At 56.0% G+C, this 24743-nt stretch overlaps 1 protein-coding gene across 1 annotated transcript in view; it reads left to right on the top strand.

The window, feature by feature from the left end:
* DLGAP2 (DLG associated protein 2) overlaps nt 1-24743 on the top strand; it is a 337349-nt gene that overhangs the window by 253094 nt on the left and 59512 nt on the right. Inside the window, exon 5 of the mRNA XM_013063663.2 lies at nt 19658-19805. Coding sequence (XP_012919117.2) covers nt 19658-19805 — 148 coding nt within the window. The remainder of the gene's footprint in view (nt 1-19657; nt 19806-24743) is intronic.

Raw genomic sequence — 24743 nt, 5'->3', positions numbered from 1 at the left:
TCGCCTCTGTGTGGTAAAACCCTGTGCGGCTGGTGGCTATTACCCGACAGGGCGGGACGTGTTCCGGGGCACAGGTGGCCTCACAGAGAACAACCTGGTCCTCCCCTTGCCCCGCTCCCCGGACTTGACGCGCAGGACAGGGCACGTGTCTCAGTGACCCTGACACAGGGCCGGTGCTTAGCGTCTGCGGGGCTGCACTGCTTCGAAGGAGAGTGCAGCCGGGCTCAGTCGGATGGGGTTACTCCTGGTAATGCAGGGGGCTCTTGGGCGTGCACCGTCTTTACCAGAACTGTGTTCCAGAAATCTTGCTGGTTAGGCAAGTAATTTTCTTAAAATATTTTTCCGAAGGTCCTACAGGGCACTGAAAATTTTCAAGCAGACTAGCAGAGTTCTATTTTGGAAAGATTGCTTGGACTGCATGGGTACGAGTCAGTGTCTGTGAAGACCGGGGTCCCTGAGAGCAGTGGGGGGAGGCAGGAGAGCAATGTCAGACGCCGGAGAGGTCCGTGTGCGTGTGTGGTCTCTGGAAGAGCCTGGCGATGGCTCCCCCAAGGTTGCAGGGGCTCTTGTGGGCTAGGTGAGTCCTGTTCCGGGCACGTGGAGCTTGAAACGGTGGAGACGAGCAGCGCGTGCACAGTCCTGCCGACCAGGGAGGAGAGAGGCTGCCGGATGGCCGTCTCGGCCCAGATCTGCCCAGTCCGGGGCCGCCCACTGAGCACCTGTCGTCCTCTGCCTTCTGGGCTGGTGGGGGAGGGGCACACTAGAGCCGCCAGGGGTTGAGGGGCCGTGGGGTCGGCATGTGGCCTGTGAGAGTGAGGGGAAGTGTCGTGCGTCACCTCTCGAAGGGCCTGACCCTCCAGAACCGTCTTTCCCTCGGCCGTGGCGCCCAGCAGTTTTGGGAGCCTGAGTCCCAGGGAGAGGACAGCGTAGATCAGAGTCCCCAGATGGCTCACGGTGGGCATGTGGCGGAGAGTGAAAATAAACCTGGTTTATTTGGAGCCCGTGTTTCGGAGGCTCTGTTGCTGCAACATTACGTAGCCCGTCCTGGTGGCCGCGGCGGGGCTGTGTATTGGGGAATGATCACAAAAAGAGCCGTGTGAGGAGTCCGTGTGGGTGGGCGCCCAGGCCCGGCAGGAACATGCGGAGCAGAGGCGGGACGCGGAGCGAGGGCTGCCTGCCAGGCAGTGTCCGGAAAGATGGAAGGGGAGCCGGAGGGGCGGGCAGCCGCGCCGCGGTGCGCAGGGAGCCTCTGGGAGATGGGAGCCCGGGGGTCGCGCCGGCCCCAGCAGGAGCAGGTCCCGCGGAGGATCCGGGTGCCAGGGGCGCAGGCGGCCAGGAGATGAAGTAAGTGAGGTGCAGGGGGCGGGTGTGGCGGGAAGTTCCAGCGAGGCTGGGAGGGGCGCGTCGCCCGCAGGCAGACGGGAGAGGCTGGGGTGCGGTGGGGCGGTCGGACGCCCCGCGGAGAGCATGCGTGTGTGGGGCAGCAGGGCAGGGGTGCAGGGCCACGTGGTGACGCGCTTGCACTGTTTCTCGCGTGACGACTGTCTCCGCTCCCTCCCGTCACGTGCGGTGCGAGACGCTGGGTGTGACACCCGGGTCAGGCAGCTGCTGGCCTCAGCGAGGCCCTCCTCGGGGGTTCTGCTCCCTGGTCCCCAGCCCTCCGCAGCCCCGCCCCGCGGCTCCCCGCTCTGATGGCCGCCCACAGCCTTTGCCGGTCCCCCCTCCCCACTTGCTCCGGAGGACCTGCTGCCGCGTCTCCGGGTTGCAACACCCCCCCACCCAGCCTTCTGCACAAATGAAGCCTCCGTCTCCAGGGGCTCTGACCTGCATCCCAGTCACGGGTCGGCTTCCACCCCTCCCTGTGGCTGGACCTGCGCGTACCAGCGCCCGGGGCCCCGAGGCCACCTCGGGCTCTGACCCCTCTCTGTGACCTTCCTGCGTGACCCTGCCCACGGGCATGGCCTCAGAGATCATCTTTGGGCTGAGTCACCCAGATTTTCCCATGAACCTCTCACTTCTGTCTGGATCCCAGATGGGACAGGAAATTGCCCAGCTGTGGTTCCGTAGAGATGTCTGGGAAGCCTCTCAGCTGCACTTGGCCCCAGAATAACTCCCGGTCCCTCCGCTCGTCCCCGATCTGCCGTGCTCACGCTCTCCTCCCCCAGCACAGGATGCGGGAGTCCATCACACCCCTCAACCCGACCATCCAGGACTGACCATTACCCACAGGACGTGGTGGGAAGAACAAGGAACGGGAACTGGCCGTGAGCAGGAAGGGAGCCCCACACCCCTCTGGGGACACATTTTGAGATGGTTCCAATCTGTAGAACCATGTTCATGGTCCACGGGCCCAGGCCATCGTCAGCTGAAATCAACAAGGACCCCAAACACAAGAGGTGTGAAAGCCAGTGAGGTTCTCACACACAAAAGACGTGGTGGTGTGGAGGTGGGGGGCGGGGGCGGAGGGAGTGAGCCGGACGGAGACTTTGGAAAACATGTCGACCCCAGGGGTGAAGCTAAAGACAGATCCTACCACTTCGGGGCCCCAGGGAGGACACACGCGTCTCGGGGCACATGGGTTAGAGTTGTAAGCACAGCTGACGAGTATGAAGCCCCCACGGGGAACTGAACGGGGTGGCGGTGAGACCCACACACCTCACTGTCGGGGCAAGACCTTACCCGCGAGGGAAGGTGAGAATCGTGGCGTTTGACTGGGATCGGACGGGGAGTGGGAACGCCGTGATGTGCACACAGACGCAGACCAGATCCGGACGCGGGGACTGACGTGGGTGCCCCTGTGGTGCGGGGCTAACACCGAGCCCTCCCCACGCCATCTGCTGAGGGCCTGGAAGCAAGGACCAGCACCCAGCACCTGGGTCTTGATTCCTCAATACCAGTCTCCAGGGAAAGGAACCTGTCGTGCTCTTTGGACACATGTGCGACCCCAATGTAGGGCAGAGAAGACAGCAGGTCAGATGGACTACCAGGCGGTTTCAGAAAGTGAAGAAGTGCTCAGCCCAGGGCGGGGGCAGGTTGCAAAGATGCAGACAGCAGCTTGCGGGGCTCCCAGTGGCTCCCCGTGGCCCAGACCGCGGCTGGTGAACACCGCTGGGTCGTAAGCCCCCAGCTCATGAGTCCGGGCTGACTTTACTCTGTTACTGACAGAATGGTCAGCCTGGGCAGAATGGTCAGTTCTCTTCCTTGTAGAGAACACTTGGGCGGGAAGGGGCAGGGACAGAAGGTCACCACGAGGCCACCCTGCAGCGCCCACGACTGCAGCAGGACGTGTGAGCAGGTGAGAAAACCGCGCTGAGAGACGTCCCCGGGGGCCACCGACACGCCACTGAGGATGGACCCAGTGCCCTCACACGCCCTCTGAGACACCAGGAGCCTGGGCATCCCTGGGTATAGGAGAAAGTTCAACGTCTCTTCTGTGGGATTCTTGCCCCAAATGCATTACCTCCAGCTCACCCTGGGAGATGTCACATAGTCCGACGAGGGGACTTTTGGGTGTGTTTTTTGTTTTTTTTTTTTTGAAGATTGTATTTATTTGCGAGGGAGAGGGAGCGAGAGGCAGGCTCCCCGCTGCACAGGGAGCCCGATGCGGGGCTCCATCCCAGGGGCCCAGGACCACAACCTAAGCCAAAACTAAGAGTCGTCCGCTTAACTGACGGAGCCCCCAGGTGGCCCCAAAGAAGGGGCATTTTACAAAACAAGTGACAGGTGCTGTTCCAAAGCATCAGGTCGTGCACGGCAAGGGAAGGTGGGGCAGTTGTTGCAGGCGGGAGGCGACCACGGGCAGGACAACCGATGGCAGCAAGAGTCCCGGCCCAAATCCTGGCCCTAAAACGCCATCGGTGGGAAGACGTAGAGCTCCGGCGAGCTGCCTGTAGCGTCCCGTGTTGCTAATGGCTCCGAGACGCTGTGCGCTGCTGATGTTACAGAATGCTGGCGCTGGGTGTGTGCTGGCTCTGCAGGGTTTTTGGAGGTGTTTTGTAGGTCAAAACTATGGCCAAAGCAAAGGTTAAAAAACTTAAATATTTATTTTTGAGCTCAAGAATTTCCAAGAAATAGAAATATCCAGGTCCCATTCTGACTGCTGTGTAAGAAAACGAAGGAGGAAATGCCCCCAAACAAAGCCACAAAGACAGTTGTGTGAACAGGAAGGAGGTCGCCGGACGGCCCTCGGCTGTGCTCCCGCCTGCCCCCTGCATCCTGCGGGGCGCGGCCCAGAGCACGGCCGGCCTCTGAGCTGGAGCAGCGCAGCGTCTCTGCGCCGACCGGCCTCCCCGCCTCCGACCCGGCCGGCCACGACCTGACTCCACACAGATCACACCCTGGAATCTCCCTGACGAGTGCTCCCTGGCCACACTCGCCACCACCCTCCCGGCTCCTGGGACAGTGCGCGCTGCGCGGAAGCATTCAGTAAGTACTAGTTGGAGAAGACCGGTGAGTCGGTGAATGAGGATAATTTTCTTGCTGGGCATGGCTCCCCACGCGTGCTAGGTGCTCAGTAAGTGCGCGCCAAGTTGGTGCTCAGCAAGCGCGCGCCAAGTGAACCCATGCAGTGCGGGGGGCGAAATCGTGCCTGACTAGGAAGCGTCAGATGACGGTGATACTTGTCAGTAACGACCTACCGTGGCTAATACACATCACCGAAATTGGGCCTTTCTTTAAAACTCAGCCGTCCATGGACAGACCACTGCTTAGAGGCTGCATGTTGTCAGGAATCTTTGGTTTTGAATGTGGAAGGTTCCAGCTAAGTAGGGAATGTACTGGCGGATAAAACCAGGTGTCCAGGGCTAGACGTGGCGCAAAGCATGAGTGCACGGAGGTCCAGACAGCATCACAGTGAACCCGGCATCTCCGTTGTCCTTTGCTCTGTGTGTGCCTCGATCAGACTGTCCCCAGGCCGTGGCAGGATGGCACCCAGCTGGTCTGGGCAGACCCACAGCAGAGAGGGGGGATTGCTTCTCCAGTGATGGCAGCAATTCATCCATTCGTGCGTTCGGGTCGCAGCCAGCTCTCGTGCTCCTGTCCCGGGCCGGGCACTATCCTATCTGTCTTAGGTGTGGACTGAACGGATGAGACAGACCACCCAGCCCCGCTGGCCTCGCCCTCTGACCCAGGAGACAGGCAGTGGGTGGAACCGCCGATCTGTAATGAGTGTGACGCGTCCAGAAGGCGACCTGTGCCGCGGGAAGCACGAGCTGATCTGGGGGCTCTGACGGAACTGGGAGGGGTGTGGGGGTGGACGGCGGGCAGTGCCAGTTGAAACTAGCAGGGCTGGGGGTGCCCAGGGAGCTGGCTGTGTGGCTCTCCTGGACGGGGGGGCCTCCTGGCAGGGGAACGGGAAGCAAGTGGCCTGAGACAAGGGCACACCTCAGAACTGGGGAAGAAGCAGGGTCCAGCTCGACCCGAGCCAGCCAGGAAGCCAGGAGGAGCTGAGGTGGGAGGTGAGGGGCCTGGGGAAGGGCATGGCGTGGAGGCCCTGAGGTCGCGGTATTATCGGCCTGTTGCCATGTTACTTTGAGGGACGGAGGGACCCAGGGTTGGAGCAGACGCCTCAGATAATGGGACTCAGGGACGAGTGTTCGTGGCGTCCGCTCCGCGGTAAGGCAGGTTTCAGTCAGGACCGTCAGAGGTGTGTGGACAGCAGGTGGGGCGCTGCTGTGGGGGGCGGTTGGGCTCAACTCTGAAGACGAGGGGAGGGGGGCATGATGGGAACAGAGAGCAGAGACACACGGTGGGGGCAGACGGTGGCCAGACCACCCAGCAGGGTCCTTGCTGGAGGCTGGCTGGTAAGCAGACGTCCCCCGGGGCCCAGGGTCAGAGGACCCTGATGAGATGTCCAGGATGGGGGTCTGGCCCTTCGAACCCCACAGGGCTCTCAGGAACATCCTGCTCAGGAAGGCCGCGGTCCCGCCTCCGAGGCACAGGGCTCCCGGGTGCCGCATGGGGGTTGTACCGGGGACAGAGTCACGGTTGGCCAGACGCTGGCTCTGGCGGGGGGTCGGGGCTGTGGGATGAGGCTGAAGGGCCACAAGGCTGGGCGGGGGGATCAGCTACAAGCCGTGCAGCACCCGCCTCCCTGAGGCAGAGCGTGCGGCCTCCCCGGCGGGGCAGACCCGCGCTCAGGGGCGTCCCCGACAGGACGGACCGGCTCCACAGGGCGGGCACCCGTACCAGGCTCGGCTGAGCTCTCACACCAGGGGACGCACCCGGTTTCCGTTGTCTTCAGATTCCCTTGTCTGTCGTCTTCCTGCTCACTGCCTCGTGAGGGAGGAATTGAACGTGACCCTAAGTTCTTTGGTCTTCAGGGTCTGGGGCTAGGCCGTTGGCTGTCTGTCTGCTGTGTCCGCCGCCGCGGCAGGGACGCGCCGTGTGCACGCTTCCCTCGGTGCCTGGCACCACGACACGCGTGTGTGCTCGGGGAGTCGTCGTCGGATAAATGGGTAACCAGTTAATGAGTGATGGTGCGTTCGTTAGGCGCACTCATTGCTGTGTTCATGTAATTAACTCCCTAGCGCATCCGCTACTACTTAGACGCCATGGAGTCGGTCGGCCCAGCCAGCAACAGTCCTTCTGTCCTACTTGCCAGGCTTCTTCTGACATTTTATTTCCTGGGCACTCGGAAGTCTGGTCACTGGAACGCACGGCCCATTCAGAGTCTGGGAGCCACACACCTGAGTGTGGGGGCCTCTCTGAGTCACTCATCCCGGTGTCCTGGCCAGCGGTGTCGGGGTGAGGAGCCGTGTGTGTCTGTCGTCCTGCTCCCCTGACTCGGACGGGGGCTCCCAGCAGTCTTTCCTGTCTTCGTGATTGTTCGGGGATCCAGGCGGCGGGTAGACTTGGCCGTTCTGAGCCAGCGTGCCCACTGGCCCAGCGTTCTCCGGGCAGGAAACTGCTGTTCAGTATTTGACCATTTACTCTCGGATGAGACCCAAGTACTGAACTCAGTGCTCCCGGCGAGAAGCGCTCCTGGTGCTCCCTCTACCCCGACGTGGGACCCCCAGGCCACCCTGTTCGCTCCTCTGTGGGGACTGCCGACACAGAGTTCTGCTCTGTGCCTGAGGGGAGGGGCTCAGGGCAGGTACCCGCACAGGTGAGTACGTCAGGTTTGCTCCGTTGTATCCCAGATGCTGCTCACGCATAGTCAGGATCTGCGTGGCTGGAGGCTTGTTTTCCAGGGCCCGTGGCTATGTAACCTGCCACCAGGGCATCCTAGCCAGCCGACAGTGTGGATAGCTGCCCGTGTCCTACCCCGCAGGAAAGACGCTTCATTCGTGGGTTTGTTGTTTCGGGGTGAGACGGATAAAAATGCACGTTCTTTGAAAGGTCTTGCAGTGGGTCTCTACCCCTGTATCTGTGCACCTGTGTTTCTCGAGTGTGGTCCAGTCCACTGACTACCCCCGATGGAATCACCTAGAATTCTATTTACTAAACATCTTAAACCCATCTCTGCAAATGTGGTCGAGGACCCTGCATTATTCCCAAGCGCCGGGGAGTTGGGGAACAGGTTAGCATTTGCAAATTCACTAAGTGAGATTTTCTTGTTGCCTTGACACTAGCCTTTAAATACAAACCAATAACTGCCAGAAATTTTTATAAAGAGAAAACCTATTTCCTTGGTCTTAAAAGGAAGTCTCAAACATAGAAGAAGGCATAGCTGTGAGTAATAATGGAAAGTTCCAGACACAAGAGCGGCTCTCTGTAAGCAGTGAGCTCAGCATCGGCCTGTCCGCCGTGGGGTCCCCGCGATGGCGGGTTGAGCAGCCTGCGGCCACATGTCGTTTGGGACACCAGCAACCGATGAACCAGTGAACTCTGCGTCAGGAACTAATGACGCACCGTGCAGCGGGCGCCTGGGCAGAATCAAACAATATTCAAGACAGAAGCACCAGCAGCAGGCGTGGGCAGAGGGCGTGACACCGCAGCGAGGGTCCCCCTTCTCCACAGCCTGAGCTCCCGGACCCTCCCAACAAGCCCCTGACGTACGTCGGGAGGGATCCGCTTGGCCTTCATAGTCGAGGGAAGGAAGTGTGGATCAGGCACGTCGCGGCTCGCGCGGTTTCTGCAAGGCCGCGCACGGACGAAACTCCGACTTCAGACCCAGGTCCTCTGGCGTCAGATCTGCTCTTCTCGACGTTCCTCCCTCCCTCCTCACGGGAGCTGAATCACTTCCGGGGACGCTGGTGGAAACACTTAGTTTGCATTTCTGTCACCGCTCCTGCGGACGGCGAACACAGGATGAGATTTGTGACATCCTTGAGAAGCAATTTCCACCTTCCCCCGAGTTTTCTTTGTTCACAACTTCAAGCGGGTGACAGCGAGGATTTCTCCGGAGTGCCCAGACTGGACCATCGACTGAGACCAGCCTGAACTTTTCACAGCGGCTTTAGAAACATCCTCCATCCTCCTTTGCCTAAAATGCCCCTCCAGTCTAGGACTTCTTTATTTAGAAATTTAAGGCTTTTATGCCCGCTCGTTTCGGCGGCCGCTCATCCCCTGCAGACCCTGTGCCCCGGCTGACGTCATGTTCTGTTTTCTAAGGGGGCGGTGGAGCCTGAGGTCCTCTGGTATCTCGGCCGTGTGAGCCAGCGATGGCCCTGCTCTCTGTTCTGGAAACAAACCGGGGCAGGCTCTGTGCTCATGTTAACTCATCACGCAGTCGTGAAGATCCGTGGCGGATGTTTAAAATGCTTCTGTGTGACACAAAGTACCGTATACACGCTTGGGTCGTGACATCTCTGTGCTTGAAGCTCCACTGTATCACCGCTCAGACCTGGGGTGCTCTGTCTCCCCTCAGCCAAGACTTTCTTGCCTTTATGAAACGAGCTTGATTATCAGATTATCAGATTATCCGATTACCTTCCTTGGAGAACCGTAACCAACACCCAGGACAATGTGGAAGCTTTGCCGTGACTGTTCCCCTGCTAAACCCTCTCCGGGGCCTGCCTAGATCCTCTGACCCAAATGCTATGAAACTAAACAGCACTTTTCATATCTAATTTCTAACAGCTTTAGGAAGATTTGATTCCCACACCATGCGATGGGTCCATGGGAAGCACACGATTCAACAGTGTTGTATATCAGAGCTGTGCGGGCCTCACTATGATCGCTTGTAGAACATGTCTTCACACCGAAAAGAAAGCCAGACCCTCGGGCAGTCAGTTCCCGGCCCCCAGCAACCACGGATCTGCTTTTCGCCTCCCTGTGTTTGCCTGTCCCGGCAGCCACCTGCAAACGTGGGCCTAGGAGTGTCCACACCATGTTTAAAGTGGCTGTGACTCAGTCAGTATTTAATAATAATAGATCCCCGATGGATTCCGTACTGCATCGTACTGTACATATAAATATACGATATTGATATAAAAATCTATCCCTTATTTTAAAATTTTTCTTATCTCCATTCATTGATCTCTGAAGGCTCGCAGACACATACTTTTGTGCTGACAGCAGATCTTTTCATCTCTCTCGACACATTACATCCGTTAATACGGGGAGAGCAACACCCGTACCTGGAGGGTAAGTAGTCGGAACTTGTCCTGAACACCTTCTCTTTGATTTTTTGAGCTCTCTGCTTTCCTTAAAGTGTAGTCTAATTCATACCCCTCACAACATTGCCACTTTCCTTTAAAACACATTTCAGAAGTTGAACTGTAAAGCAGTTGAAGTAAGACAAAGACAAGATTTTCAGGAAGACATTGGATCTCTTTAAAAACATCCTTCAGAAAATCGAATTCCATTAAAATTTATGGGCAGCGTAGCCGGCTCCTTGAGGACAAGGGGCAATGATCCCATCAACTTGTTTCTGTGATAGGCACCAATAAATGCTCCTTAGATAAATGACTCATTTTGCTGGATAAACCTACTGGGGAGAGCATTTTAACGCTGGAGAAGAAAACCTTTTTAGGGGCCCATTCAGCTTCAGTCCTGCCTGAGGTTGGTGTTCGTACCCCTGGGTCCCTCTCTGTTGACGCTGATCCTTTGTACAAGTTCACTAATCCTGGCCTGTGTTTTGGGTCTCTTGGGAAAAATAAATTATGGGAAATATGTTATAACCCATTGAATTTAAAAAAAAAAAAACCTCAGAAATGTTAAATTTCAAAGAATTAAATTGATATCTTCTATTCTACTTGTATTCAACACTTCCTGGTAGAGATATAAGTAGTGAGGCCAACTTAAAGACTCTGAGTAAAAATGAACCCAGGGGAGCCTCTCAGCAGAGCCGGACTGACCTCAGAGACACTGTTCCCTATGATTCCAGGTGTGGGCTCTGCGGTCACTCTGAGCACTGACAGCCTGGGGTGCACAGCTCTGTCGCCACACGGAACGCTCATGAGCGTATGCAAATTCTCCCGGGACTCACAAAGGAGCTCTACAGTGACTCTTTAAGTAAGCAGAAAGGAAGCTTATGAAAAGAATATGGGGCATGTCTGAGATTCTCCAGGAGGGGAAGAGAAGTGGGTTTGAAGGCTCTGCAACCAGGGCATCAACTCATCTCTGAAGTAGTTTCGTGAAGATCATCATGTCCAACCCCGTTGTGCAAAAGGCCTCATAGTTTTGACACCCATGGGCAGGCCACAGGCAGGTATGTCTGAACTGCTGTGTAGTAGTTTTTTAAATGAGTTTAGGGATTAGGCTTAGGGATTAGGGGCGCCTGGGTCACTCAGTGGTTAAAGCCTCTGCCTTCGGCTCAGGTCATGATCTCAGGGTCAGGGGATCGAGCCCCGCATCAGCCTCTTTGCTCAGCGGGGAGCCTGCTTCTTCCTCTCTCTCTCTCTGCCTGCCTCTCTGCCTACTTGTGATCTCTCTCTGTCAAATAAGTAAATAAAATCTTTTAAAAAAAAGTTTAGGGATTAAAGTCTAGCAACTTGTGTTGTCTTAAAAATAGCAAGATATCGGGGCGCCTGGGTGGCTCAGTGGGTTAAAGCCTCTGCCTTCGGCTCAGGTCGTGATCCCAGGGTCCTGGGATCGAGCCCCACGTCGGGCTCTGTGTTCTGCGGGGAGCCTGCTTCTCCCTCTCTCTCTGCCTGCCTCTCTGCCTACCTGTGATCTCTGTCTGTTAAATAAATAAAATATATTTTTTTTAAATAGCAAGATATCTAAAACATGGTGAATATTAAACTTGGGGAACAGTTGGGGCTTTCCATGGGTCCATCCTGTGAATGTGCAAATCCCCGCATCCACAGTTCAGGATGACCCCCTGGCACAGAAATCAACACTCTTCAGAGGAAGATAACAGGATCCAGAGTCTCAGTCAACAACATCCATTGGACCTAAGGAAGATGAAAGAAAAAGCCATGCAAAGTTGTACCAACATGAGGCTCACTAGCAAGAAACACATGCAGATGAACCTGCCATGCCCCAGATGTTTGGATGATCCAAAAAGAACTTGAAAGCAGCTCTTGTAAGGGTCTGTGTCTCACAGGAAAAGCTGGTCTTGGTGAGTGAACAGACAGTGGGAAGAACCAGCTCACCTTTCAGAAACAGGAGCACCTGATCTGAAGTGAGAAATTCACTGCTTAAGGGCAGACTGAGAAAGCCGAAGGGGAAGTCTTGGTATTTGGAAACAAATCAACGGATATAAAAGCTGAAGAAAAGAGAGGTAAAATGTTGGGGAAGAAACAGCCTCAGTAATGCACAGAATAGCGATAAGTGGACTGGTGTATGTGTGATTTGAGCACCGGAAGGTACTGTACGACACCTAGAAAAGCTCATCACAGACCTGTGGGTAAATCATGGGTCAAAGACGAAAGTCGCAAGGGAAATCGTAAGTTGTCCATAACTGAACAATGGTGGGTACCCACATGTGCAGGTTTGTGTGTGCCGCTAAAGCAGCCTCCACACGCATTGTTTCTGTTAGACAAATAGGCTTAGGAACAGCAATCCAGGCTGTCACCTTAAAGAGCAAAGAAACGAGAGCAGATTAAATCCAAGCTAAGGGAAGGATAACATAGAGGAGAATCGGTAAAATATAAAATGACCAATAAAGAAAACCTGAAGAGCAAATATTGGTTCTCTGAAAAGATTAATAAAGTTGATAACCCTTAGCAAGACTGACCACTTTAAGAAAGGGGAAGCGGAGAACATACATTTTACAAATATGAGGAATAGAAAAAGGAGTGATTACAGATCCAACAGAGATTAAAAGGGAAAACTGTAAGCAAATTTATGTCAACGAATTCTACAGCTTCTATGAATTGGACCAATTTCTAGAAAAACATACCTACACAGAAGAACTAGAAAATCTGTACAACTGTATTATGGACTAAAAAGATTCAAGTCATTGTTCAAAACATCCTCACAAAGAAAGCTTCTGGCTGCGGTTGTTCGCCGTGAAACCCCGTTTAACGTGTAAGGACGCTGTGACCCCATGTGCCCAGACGCAGTCACCCGAGGGCGGGGGAGCAGGTCCCTCTCGGCTTGTTTATGCGCCTGTGTGAGTCCGGTACGGAAACGTCACCCAAAGAGGCAATTACTCGTTGTTTTAAATGAACAAAATATTAACAATCCAAATCCAATAATGCATAAAAAGAACCGAGCACAGTTTCTTCGTGACCAAATAGACTCGTTCCCGGGAAGCATGGTTGATTGTGTCCATCAGTCAGAGAGGGCGGGCGCCGGGGTGGCCTGGTCGCCAGGCAGCTGACGCTGGGTTTCGGCTCCGGTTGGAGTCCTGGGGTCGCAGGTCGGTCCCGCCTCGTGCTCAAGGTAGAGTCTGTGTGGGGATTCTCTCCCTCTGCCGCGGCCCCTTCCTCTGCTCACCCGCTCGCTCTCGCTCTCCCTCACTCAATTAAGTAAATAAAATCTTTTAAAATAAATAAACAAATAAGGAAGTAAGTAAATAAATAAATATCAGTGAAGGGATCCGCCACATTAGCAAATGGAGAAGAAACGTGATATCATCGTATCAAAGCATGCGGAGAAAAGAGAGCTCTCGGCAAACCCAGGAGGAAAGGGAGCTCCTTCCGCTGGAGGAAGGAGGAAGCGTGTTTGCATAGGATGTGGAGCCCGCGTAAGTACGGAGATCATCTAAGATTCGGTAAAGGCTGGGCCGCCAACCTTATCATTCCTTATTCACATTAGAGTGGACAACAGCTGAGCAAGATAAGACAAGCAAGATAAATAACTAACATCGAGATTAAAAAGGAAGACTTTAAATTTTTGAAGCTGTCCTCACTGCTGTTGAGAAGCCTGAAGTCATTCTGATGGCTGGTTCTTCATGTGTGTCTACTTCATTTCCTCCAGAATCCTTTAGTGGAAATGGGTAGGTGGGGTGCAGGCCTGGCAGCTGGGGGTCTGGGAGGTGAGTGGGGGAAGAGGTTCGGGACTTCTGGCTCTCTTGCAAACCCCTGTCTTCGGCTGGGCCTCTGCGCCCCATCCAGGATCCCCTTGTTCATGTCCCTAGATGTAGTGTGGCCATTGTATGTTACTGGCTTTCTCACAAGAGTGAAAGAGGGGCACCTGGGTGGTTCAGTGGGTTAAAGTCTCTGTCTTTGGCTTGGGTCATGATCCCGGGGTCCTGGGATGGAGCCCCGCATCGGCCTCTCTGCTTGGTGGGGAGCCTGCTTCTTCCTCTCTCTCTGCCTGCCTCTCTGCCTACTTGTGATCTCTGTCAAATAAATAAATAAAAATAATTTTTAAAAAAAGAAAAAAAAAAAAAAAAAAGGAAGACTTTACTCTGTTTATTCTCAGACAACAAGATTGTTCACACAGAAAACCTAAGGAAAGTACGGAACAAATACTAGAACAAATCATGGCATTCACTGAGGCCAGGGCGCTAGCAAAATACCCAAAACCCAACTGTAGTTCTTCCTCTTTTTGTATAAAGATTTGTTTGTTTGTTTGTTTGTTTGACAGAGATGGGGAGAGAGTGAGCACAAGCAGGGGGAGCTGGAGAGGGGAAGCAGTCTTCCCGCTGAGCGGGGATTCCCCCCGCAGCACTTGATCTGGGGACCCTGGGACCATGCCCTGAGCCGAAGGCAGACGCTTCACCAGCTGAGACCCCCAGGCGCCCCTTCCCGACTGTATTTCGTTGGACCATCGACGGACAGCTGGAAAGCGCACAGTCCGCAGTCCGTGCTTGCTGAGCCCCGTCACCCACTCCCCGCGACCTTCCCCTCTGGCAACAACCGGCTCGTTCTCTGTACTTAAGAGTCTGTTTCTGGGTTTTGTGTGTTTGTTCCCTTGGTTTTTTAGATCCAACATATGCGTGAAACCCTGTGCCATTGGTCTTTCTCTCGGCCACGTACTCCGCTCAGCGTAACACCCTCTCGGTCCGTCCGTGTTGTCGCAAATGGCGAGATTTCGTTCTGTTCTGTGGCTGAGGGTCAGCACGGCCTCCCCGCCCTCACCCTGCACAGGGGGTGCTTCCATCTCCATCCAAACCCTTCCTCTTGGAACCATGAGGGATTTGGAAGACTGTTGTCTAACCTCCAAGTCCTTGGGGTTTTTCCAGAAACCGTGCTGTGATTGATTTCTAGCTTGATGTCGCCACGGTCCCACAGCACACGTGGCATGATTTCTGTTCTTCCGGAATTTGTTAAGGTCCGTTTTAGGGCCCCAAGTCTAGTCTGTTGTAGTGAATGTTCAGCGTGCGCCTGAAGACACTGTGGGTCGGGTGCTGCTGGCTGGAGACGGGCTGCTTGTAAGACGGCGTGAATTTGGTCCAAGGGTAAGCTGGGCTTCTCCGTCCCGGCGCTGGTGATGTTTGGGGCCAGACAGCTGTCTCCTCTCGGGAGCCCGCTGTGCCCGTCTCTCACTTCGACCATTAGATGCCCCCGCCCAACCCACCCTGCCCCCGGACATGGCCGAGGGTCCCCTGGGTGAAGGACCCTCTTCCCCATCCTGGGTGAAGAACCACGCAAAGAGAACAGGTCTGCACTGCAGAGGGACCCTCAGCGTCACAGGCGACGCTTCCGCGCATCCAGTGACCCAGTAAGAACTGGAGATGGCAGGCCGCGGAGTGAAGGAGCACGCTCCCATCTGACAACGGATCTGAACCCACGGAGACGTCCCACAGAACAAAAACATGAAGCCAGATAACCTAGCCTTTACAATGGGGCAGCTGGAAGGTCGAGTCACAAAGGAGGTTGTGCAGGTGGAATGAAAAGCAGAGCCGCAGGGACAGCCCCGTCACCCCCTGCAGTTAGGACGAAGGACAGCATGCGGTGGGGTCACCGCGCCCGCAGAGCGGACTGGGCTGTGCGCCACAGCTCTGCCCTGCCTACACCAGCTTGGTTTCCATGGGTAGAAACAGACTGCGTATTTATTGCTGTGTTCTGGGATTTCTATTTTGGACGGGGGGGATCTCTTTTTTATTCTCTTTAAAAAGGTTTAAACAGTTGAAATGTTTTGTTGGGACAAAATCTTACAGGGAAAAATGGGCTGCCCCCTCCCTATCAGCTTCCTGCTGGACAAGACATCACAACCAAACACCAGAGTGGCTGCCCTGGGTCCCCTCCCCACATCCAGGCCTTCCGAGGACGAAGAAAATGGGTGTTTGTCACCATTAAGCAAGCGCGCCCCACATTGGGCACCCCCTAAGCCTTTCGTGTTGAATATTCAGGAAACACGACACATTAGGTCCTGTTACTGCGAGCCGCGCTTTGCAGACGCCCACAAGGAGCAGAAACCTGTCTGCGGGGACACGGGCTCGAGTGGGCGGGAACAGGCTGCCCCCGCCGTGTGCTCTCCGCGCCAGCCGCGGAGTGCGCCGCGGGACCCGTCACCTGCCACGGGGCGGGTGCGCGTGCAGAGCCGCGTTCACGTGGGGCGCCGGGAACACGGGGGGTGCCCAGTGTGCCTGCAAGGCCGTGTTCACGTGGGGCGGCTGTCCCCACCACCCCCTGGGGTCTCTGTCCCCCAACATCCTCTCACTTTCTAAAAATACAGTGGCTCATCCCCCAAACTCATGACTTTTCTCAGAAAAGTCTCTTCTTCATGAACAGATTTGACGAATTGTTCAGAACGGTCACTTGGCACTACCATTTTTTTTTTTTTTTACCTTTGCCACCATCTAGTTCTGCCCCAAATCCCCCAACACCATTTCCCCCATGGGGTGTGTGACCCTGATGGCTCTGCCTGGGGCCGCTGCCGCCTCCGCTCTGGGCTGTGCGCAGGTGGCCCTTCCTCTCCTGCCCTCCAGCTCACCTGGGTTGACCAGCGACCGCGCTCCGTGTCCCCCTTCGGTCTCGGGGCTCAGGCCTGTTCCGGGGTCCTGCCCCTCTGACGGACCATCCTGAAGACAGGAAACAGTCATGACTGAGCTCGGGGCTGGAGCCTGTGCCCCAAGCAGGGGAAGACACGGCAGCAGACACACCTCCTAACTCCTCATGCGGAGCAGACGTGGAGGGTGCCTGTGGCTCTGGGAGGGACACACTCGGTGCGGATTTCCCCTTCCCGCAACCCGCGCAGTGCTTACCGCTCCTCTACGGCGCTGGAGAGAAAGGCCTGGGCTACTTCGTCGGGGATCCCGAGTCTGCTTACGGGACTGGCGTCGCTGAAGACAGGGCCTGCTTCGCGTAGACTCGGTTCTGTCCGTCCGTTTCACGGGGTCGGACGTCAGGGAGGAGCCCCTGAGCCCGGGGTTCAGCCCACAGACCCAGGGCAGCCACCGGCAGCAAAGGATTCAGGGGTGGGACAGGAGGGGACGTGGGGGGAGCATGAGGACTCCGAGAAGCCGCCCCTGCTCCCCCGCATCTCCCTCTGGCAGCCTTCGACTCGGGCCTCCACACTGGCGGGACGGGCCAGCAGGGCTGCCATTCAGAAGGGGAAAACGGGAAAAAAGTATCTTTGTGTTATTCTGGAAACCTTTCTATGGTTTCCTTTTCGTATTCTCTAAGCCAGGGCAAAACTAGACATGAAGATGTGCTTCTCCCCCCGGCAACCAGGATCCCAAAGCAGGAACTCTCCATTTTCGGGAATAACCACGGGGCTTTGAGGGGCTGTCAGAATGACGTGGGATTCCTAGGATGGTTTCTGCAGAGGCACAGGGCTGTCCTGGAGTGAGGGTCCCAGGGGCTTGGGGATGCACGCTGTGTGCCGGAGAAGGAGCCCGCCTTCGGCTTTGAGCCCCAGCCGTGCCCCTCAGCATCAGGTCTGATTTTCAGCCTCCAGATGTGTGATCGGCTTGGACAGCTGTCTCTCTGGGACACGGTGGTATTGAGAAACGCTGAACGGTTGCCAAAAAAAATCCTCTCAAGTCTAGTGAGGCTGAAGTTAGGGGTTTTTTGAACTATTTAAGATACATGAAATGAAGGGCCATATATCTCTCTGCTTCTCTGACTCAGCAGCTGCAATCTTGGGGCTAAAAGCATGAATCTGGGAGCTGACTGGCGGCACGGTCTAGCTCTGCTGCACACCGTGTGTGAGCTGGCACCGGTGACTCAGTGTCCGGTTTGTGCCACGTCACATGCTTCCGGGCGTATCCAGCACAATATTGTAGCAAACGTGAGCCATCATGAGTCAATGTTTCAGAGGAAAAAATGTGTTTAGCTTTCTACAGTGACAACTGCTCCACTTTGGAGGAAAGAGATCACGGGGCGTTAGGAAACATGTTGGAAACATAGACTTCCTCGGGTGTGAGTGCCATCCAGAAGCCACCAAAAGGGTCACTTGCTTTCATTTTGAGGACCTCTCTTCCCTCACAGCCACCGAGCTGAAAGTGTGGAGACAGAAACAGACCCAATCTTTCGGGGGCCCCAAGACCCTTCATCTGAGAACGCGGGGACGGCAAGGGGTGGTATTAGAAGGGAAAGCTAGGATGTGGCAAGAAAGTAAGAAATCGGCCCCGACTGGCAGAAATGCGAAGTGTGACATGAGCCATTTCAAAGCAACGCAAGGAGAGGGGAGATGCAGAGATTTTGCATTTTTGCAAAGTCAGAAGTGAGGCCAAAAGCCCAAGTCAGGGGTTTAGCTGGAGGGTTCCAGGCTCCCGCACACAATGCTGGACTGAAAACACGCAGACCCTGGCTGTGGGTGGGGGCCAGCTACACACACACACCTCACCCACTTGTGCAAGCCACCCCAAGCCCCACATGCAGCCCAGTCCAGGACGCAGTCCGTCGGCATCTCACTGCTCCCTTGGACTCTGGCCACTTCCTGCGGCACTCAGGACGGGTGACCACGCCTGAGGCTTTGCCCACCTGTCTTGCCTGGCTAGTCAGGCCTGGCCCTGCCAGCCTGGAGCTGTGGGATCAAACCAGGAGTCTAGGCGAAGAGTCCCCACTCCCCATTAGATGCCCAAATTACAAAATTAGAACCAGCTGTATGACAGCTAATTTCTTCCTCTTTTTGTTTTATTTTGTTATCAGTGAAGGGAACTGAAAATGTGCTACATACCTGGTTTTAAAACAAAAATGGACATGATATGTGAAAGTAAGTATTATTAATATTGGCAGAAATACAGACTTTAGGGGCACCTGCGTGGCTCAGTGGGTTAAAGCCTCTGCCTTCAGCTCAGGTCATGATCTCAGGGTCCCGGGATCGAGCCCCGCGTTGGGCTCTCTGCTCAGCGGGGAGCCTGCTTTCCTCTCTGCCTACTTGTGATCTCTGTCAAATAAATCTCTGTCAAATAAACAAATAAAATGTTTTTTTTTTTAAAGGAAGAAAGAAAGAAATACAGACTTTATATCTGTAATAAATGGGCACTGCTTACTCAGAACTTAGAATTGAGGCCAAGTTTCTCTCTGCTAACCCATTTTTACAGAAAGAAGTAAATCACAGAGAAAACAAATTACATCAGGAATTTACTCCGAAAAGCAAGGAACAAACTTGAACTGGCAACGGAGTCAGACTTGGCAACCGAGTACTTCCCCCCATTTTTACGTCCAGGCCCGTGCACTGACCCTGTTGGTGTTCCCACTGCGACCCAAACTAGGAGAGAGGCTTCACTACATCTGGTCCTACAACTGCAGCTTGGGATCAGATAAAATGAATATTTACTCTGTTATCAAAATGTGGTCTGCAGAACTTGAAGCGGAATTCAGTGGACCAGAAGTTTAAGCTAAGTCGATCTTTCTGCCCACCACAAGCCCTCACGGGCTTCCCATCTTTAAACACGGGGGAGCATAGCATGAAGGGGGATCAGAGAATGCTGGTTTTTAAGGGAGTTTGCAGGAACGCAGCCAGTGTGAGGGTGAGGTGGGGTGGCCTCCCAGCCTGCTCTTTCTCTCTGCTGCAGTGCGTGACCCGCGCAATTGTGCCTGAGTTACAAGCAAAGGCAAGACTTTTGGCCTTCCTTTTGTTTTTCTGAGTGTGTAAAGTTGCCAAAAGCTAACATGATTTTTGTAAGATTCTCAGGTTTTGGGCTTAAATTCAGAAGCCACGTCCAGTGCTGTGCTGTGTGAGTTACAGTGCTTTTCGGCACATTTCGTGAACGTGGAAGGATCCTGACTTCGTTACCTGGCCACAAACAGTCAGGTTTCAAAGCAGCTTTGTAAACAGCATCCCCTGTCACTTCTGACAACTTTGCATTTGTAACTGAGCCTGTGGTGTGGACCTAATGCTGGGATGTCCACCAAAAGACACACATCCAGCTGGAAACTTCCCAACGGCCTCTTGGCATGGACTGGAACGAGCCTCTGTGCTCTGCCCCTTCTGTGTGCATGTTCACAGAACACCTTTTCTCTTCATTTCTTTTCTCTTTTAGCCAGAGCTACCTGCAAGCTACAAGCGACGTGCCTGCCGGCCACGGCCTGGACCCCTCAGCCAGCTACAACTCCCCGAAATTCCGCTCGCGGAACCAGAGCTACATGAGAGCCGTCAGCACCCTGAGTCAGGCCAGCTGTGTGAGCCAGGTCGGGAATGCCTTCCCTCCCCTCTCCCTCGGGTCCGGTCTCTAATGCCGCGTCCTCACAGTGGCCACTTGCTGGGGGCAAGGCCATGAGCAGAAGGACGTTCCTGCCTGGAACCGTCTCTGACCTCCCCCCGGGAACCCTGGAACCCTGAATGGTGCACACCTGCGATGGCGTCCCCGCACACTGGCCTCCTCTGCGTCAGGGGTGACGTCTCAGCCTGCTTTGCTGTCTTAGCTCAGACCGTCTTCCTTCCCCGGGGGGGCGGGGCCGGGCAGGTGCATGACAGCCGGGGTCTGAAGGCAGCGGCTCTCCATCCCGGTACCCACTGGCAGCTCTGCAAACCCAGTAAGAGGAGGTGAAAGTAATCCGGGGTGCAGAGCCGAGTTTGCCGGGCGCACAGGACCCGTCTCTTGGTCGTTGCGCAGCCAGGTGGGATCAGTGACCCCGGGATCGAGTGGCCGTGTTTGAGGTTTCAGTTGGGGGCAAGAGGCATGACTACTGGAGGGGCAAGGAGCCCAGCGGGCTTCCCTCCTGTTCTGAACTGTTCAGAGAGTTCACCTGAGCAAAGCGAGCTCTGGCTGCGCTCCTAATTGCCCTCCGAGTAGGAGCAGTAAGAGCTGAACGCCTGAAATGTTAAACAGGTCGCTTACTCGTTCTAGCTGCAGGTAAAAACAGTGCAGGAGCTCACCCCATGGGTCTCAGGCTTATACCGGATGCTTTCTTGCCCTTCCTGCGGAGTAGCGGCTAGAGTGTGGCTGGGCAGAGCCCGGCTCCCCTCCTCTCTGTGGGCCCCTCCGCTGAGGAGAACCTCCCCTTCCCCATCGGCAGGGACAGGAAGGCCGCACGTGCACGGGGGTGACCCGCAGTCACTTATGGGCGGGGGTCATGGATGTTGACTCTCATTCTGGGAAGAGAAGTATACAGTCGGTGCATACTCGGTGCCAGCCAATATTGTTACTAGAGTAATAGCAACAGTACCGGTAGCACGTAATTCTAGAAAGCCTCCTGCTTACAGACGCGCTAGGAGCATTCGGGAGCCTGCCAGGGGTTCAGATATGCTGAAGACGGTTTTGTCACAGGCTTTAAATGCCTTCTAAAGCAAGAGACTGCTCATTTTAAGTTTTTTTCTCATCAGAGAGTTGCACTCTGGACTTTTTCTACTGAACAGTCTGGGTTTTTCCTGTTCCACAACTGAAGACAGACATGACCTCTTTCACCAACTCAGATGCTGGTTTTCTTTAAAAACAGGATTAGGTTTCCAGCTTCAGCAAAGATCATTGCAGCGGACCTTTCCCTCTCCAGACCATTCCTGACGGCACACGAGGGCCATCCTGGACTGACCCCCAGCCCCAGGCAGACTGGGACCGGGGGCCACACCACAGCCTAACCTCACGTGCCCCTGCACGTAATGATAGAAACAGCAAGAGATGGCCGGCAGCCAGATTACCGTAATTATCGAGTTAATTGGGGAGACGCCCCGCTCAGCAAGAAGGTCCAAGCTGACAGTAGGGGTTACTAACTGAACAGGGCACTCTAGGAGGCACTTTCCACCTCACGCCCACCCCCGGAGAAGGACCCTCCCAGCGGGCTTCTCCTGAGACTCGAGCGTCCCTTCGGGTTGCAACACCTCCTTTACGAACACACGACTTCAGAGTCAGACGTGACCCCATCAGGACCTGCGGCAGGGGGCAGGGTGACTTCACAGCAGACGGGGCGACTCCTCCAGGATTTGCTTTCTTTCTCTTTCTTTTCTATTTAAGTCGAGTTGGCCCCCAGTGTCGCATTAGATTCAGGCAGGGGCCGGACCCCGCTCTGTGTCCTGGGGTGCTCCCTGCAGTGTAACTGCGTCTGTGCTGTCCCGTGTCGGTCCCCGCTGTCCGATGTAACAGACCTCCCCGCACCTCCGTCTCCCTAACTCGTGCACTCCATCACCAGAAGCCTGCCCCTTCCTCTTCTGTTCACCTGTTTCTCCCGTCCCCACCACCCCTCTCCCGGCGACTGTCAGCTCGTCCTCTGTTTGTGGGTCCGATTCTGCTTTTCGTCGGTTCTCGTTTGCTCTCAACAAACAGGCTTCCCTGAGTGCACAGCGTGCCTCTGCAGATGCGCTCACGAGAGCCGCCAGCTTCCCTCGTGGCAGGAACATGACCCGTGCGCGATCCTCGACGCCGTGTCTTTAGTGACACCGAGCTGGGATTTCCAAAAGTAGCAGGTCCCTCCGCCATTCTCTGTCGGGAAGTACTCACCACTGTAGCGGGAGCAGTGGCGGACAAGGTGGGCGTGTGGGGCTTCACCGGTTTTGAAGGCCTGGACCTCCGGAGTTCTAAGTCGCTCTGATTCCTGAGTTCTATGGTCAGACTTCACGCTGAACTCAGTTTTTAATTCTGATTTTTTTTTTTTTAAGTGTTACTTAGAAGAACCCCGGTGCCCCGGCAGTGGACAGGGCCACTTCAGCCCTGGAAGCAAATCTGTCATAATTCCATGTGAAACCCCGGCCGGTGTGACCTGCCACCCCGGGGAGGAGGAGGAGGGGGCAGTTTCCAGGAACGGAGCTCCGTGCACGTGGGCCGATGCTCCAGGAGCCCCGCAGTGTCCCTGAGCGCCTTGCAGTGGTGCCTACAGTGGCTCCAGACTCCGCACTCCTGGCACGCAGTGCTCTCTCCGGTGCAGAAGCAAGACGACAGGTCTGAGTCCTCATGAGACTCACTCGTGCGACAGCAGTGCAGTGGTTGGAACTTGAGTCGCTGGACTCGGGTCTGGCGTCTCTGAGCTCTCCAGCCTGGGACAAGTCCACGTGGGTGCGTGGAGCGTCGGGGCGGACGCTGGACCGGCCAGCAGGGGCACTGGGATTGCAGTGGTGGCGGGACGTGACCCCTTCCGGGGACTAGCCTGAGCGGTGGGATTTATCTTTAACCAGAGCCTCTCCCCTGGAGAAACGTCCTGGAAGGTACTAGAAAGACACATCGTGTTGCTCGTGTGGCCTGCGCTCTCCAGGCATCTCGTCGTGGCCGACCTTCCCCAAGCTCTCTGGGACACACCAGCTTGTCGGTTCATCTGACGAGACCCCAAACAGGGTTTTTACTCCTAGAATGATGTCCCCACTGTTCCAGAGACCACAGTGGGCTTTGTCCTGGTGGCACTGTGCCCCTCCCCGACACACGTCCACGTTCTGCATTACGGTCTGTCTGGCCAAGTCTGTGCCATGGCTGGAAGAATGCCCACGGTTTCCACATCCCAGAGAGCACTTAGAGCAAGACCATAAGACCGTCCAGTTCTCCATCATTTGATAAATAATAACAAGGCAGCAGTGTGCCCTGCTGAGCCTGCAGGTCCCCATCCCTGCCATGGCTCTGCCCGTTACTGTCTCCCAGGGGTCACCCAGTGGGGCGTGAGCACTGTGGGTTCCCAGCAGACTGACCTCAGCCACGTGCCCTGGAGCTCCTTCCCAGCTGTGTGCGGACATGAGGACATAGGGGAGCGGGACGCCAGGCAGCGAGGCAGGAACCGCGTCTCGAGGTGGTCACCTGTGTGACACTCAGGGATGAGCAGGGACTCATGTCTGTGCCCGGCACGCCCCAGCTGAGCACAGAGACGAGCAGACAGCACTGCGGCCCTCCCATCCCCCCGTCCCCACGACCCCAAGCAGCCTCCTTCCCTGTGTCACCTTGTCACGTGCCCACACCCCATGTGTGGAGGGCCAGCGCCCCACCCCGGAGGGTCCCAGAGCCATGCAGATGCCAGCTACCCATGCGTCCTGGCACTGCTGGGGTCAGACACCTAATGAGCCCCAGCCCTCTCCCGGCACGCTGCAGGGACACAGCTGCGTCCCAGGGTATGAAGTGGCCGGCTGCTGGGTCCCCAGGTCTCCCCCTGACGCCTCTCTGTGGGAGGAGGACGGAGGCCCCAGGCAGAGGCACACACCCTTGGGGCCACTGGGGCGGCGTGACCCAGCTGCCGTGGAGCCCCCAACTCTAGTGGCGTCCCTGCCCCCCCCCCCCGGTGAGCGTCTGCGGGCGCCCGAGACGGCCTCCCGCCGGCGTGGAGCCCCGGCTCCGTCTCCTCACTGCTCTCGCCCTCGGCGCCGCTCCCAGCTGGGCCGGCCCAGCCGCCCGAGGTCACGGGCGCACGGTCTCTGCATTCCCTTTGTTTCTGCTCGTCCATGGTGGGGATAGTCTGACAACCCACGCCGTGCCTGGACTGGAGGTGCGGAGCCGGGGCCTGGGCCGCATGGAGGGGGCCCTCTGCGTCCGGGCTGCGTCCTTCCCACAGCTTCCAGCCGTGCGTGCTCTCGGCCCCTTCTCTCTCTTCTCTTTAAAAAGATGAGCTGGATCATCATAGCTTCCTTCTGTCATGCAGCCTTTTTGTTTTAATTGTGGCGAAACATCCCTAGCAGAGTGTTCCATCTGGACCGTTTGCAAGTGCGCAGGTCAGTGGTGGTCAGTGCCCCGGCAGTGCTGTGCAGGCCTCCCCCGTCCATCCCCCGAACTCGGCAGAGCCCCAGTTCTGCCCCCCAGACCCTGGCACGGCCGTCTCGGTGTCTCCGAGGCAGTGACCACTCCGGGGACCTGGCACGGATGGAGTGGCTGAGTCAGAGCAGGTGTCAGACCCTCCATGGGCAGGATGCAGTAGTAGCCACACGAGGACGTGGGTCTGCAGGTCACCATTCTCACCCCTGCTTTGCGCCCATGGACGGATACCCAGACGTGACGTGTTGGGTCCTGGGGTAGTTCTTTGAATTTCTTGAGGACCCACCACCCCCTTTCCACACGGCCACACCCCGGCGTGCCTGCTCAGGGGTGCCATCTCTCACGACCTCTGCGAGGCTTCCCCGCCACATGCAGGACAGCCACTCGGTCATCCCCCGTTTTCCTGCCGCGGCCTGCTTTGGTTCCTTGGCGCCCACATTCTCCAGAAGCAGGTCCAGCTGCATTTCTGAGTTAA

This window comes from Mustela putorius, unplaced genomic scaffold (genome assembly GCF_011764305.1).
Source record: "Mustela putorius furo isolate JIRA1106 unplaced genomic scaffold, ASM1176430v1.1 tig00000905_pilon_pilon_pilon, whole genome shotgun sequence".
Lineage (NCBI taxonomy): Eukaryota > Metazoa > Chordata > Mammalia > Carnivora > Mustelidae > Mustela > Mustela putorius.
This window is presented reverse-complemented; position numbering and strand designations above follow the sequence as displayed.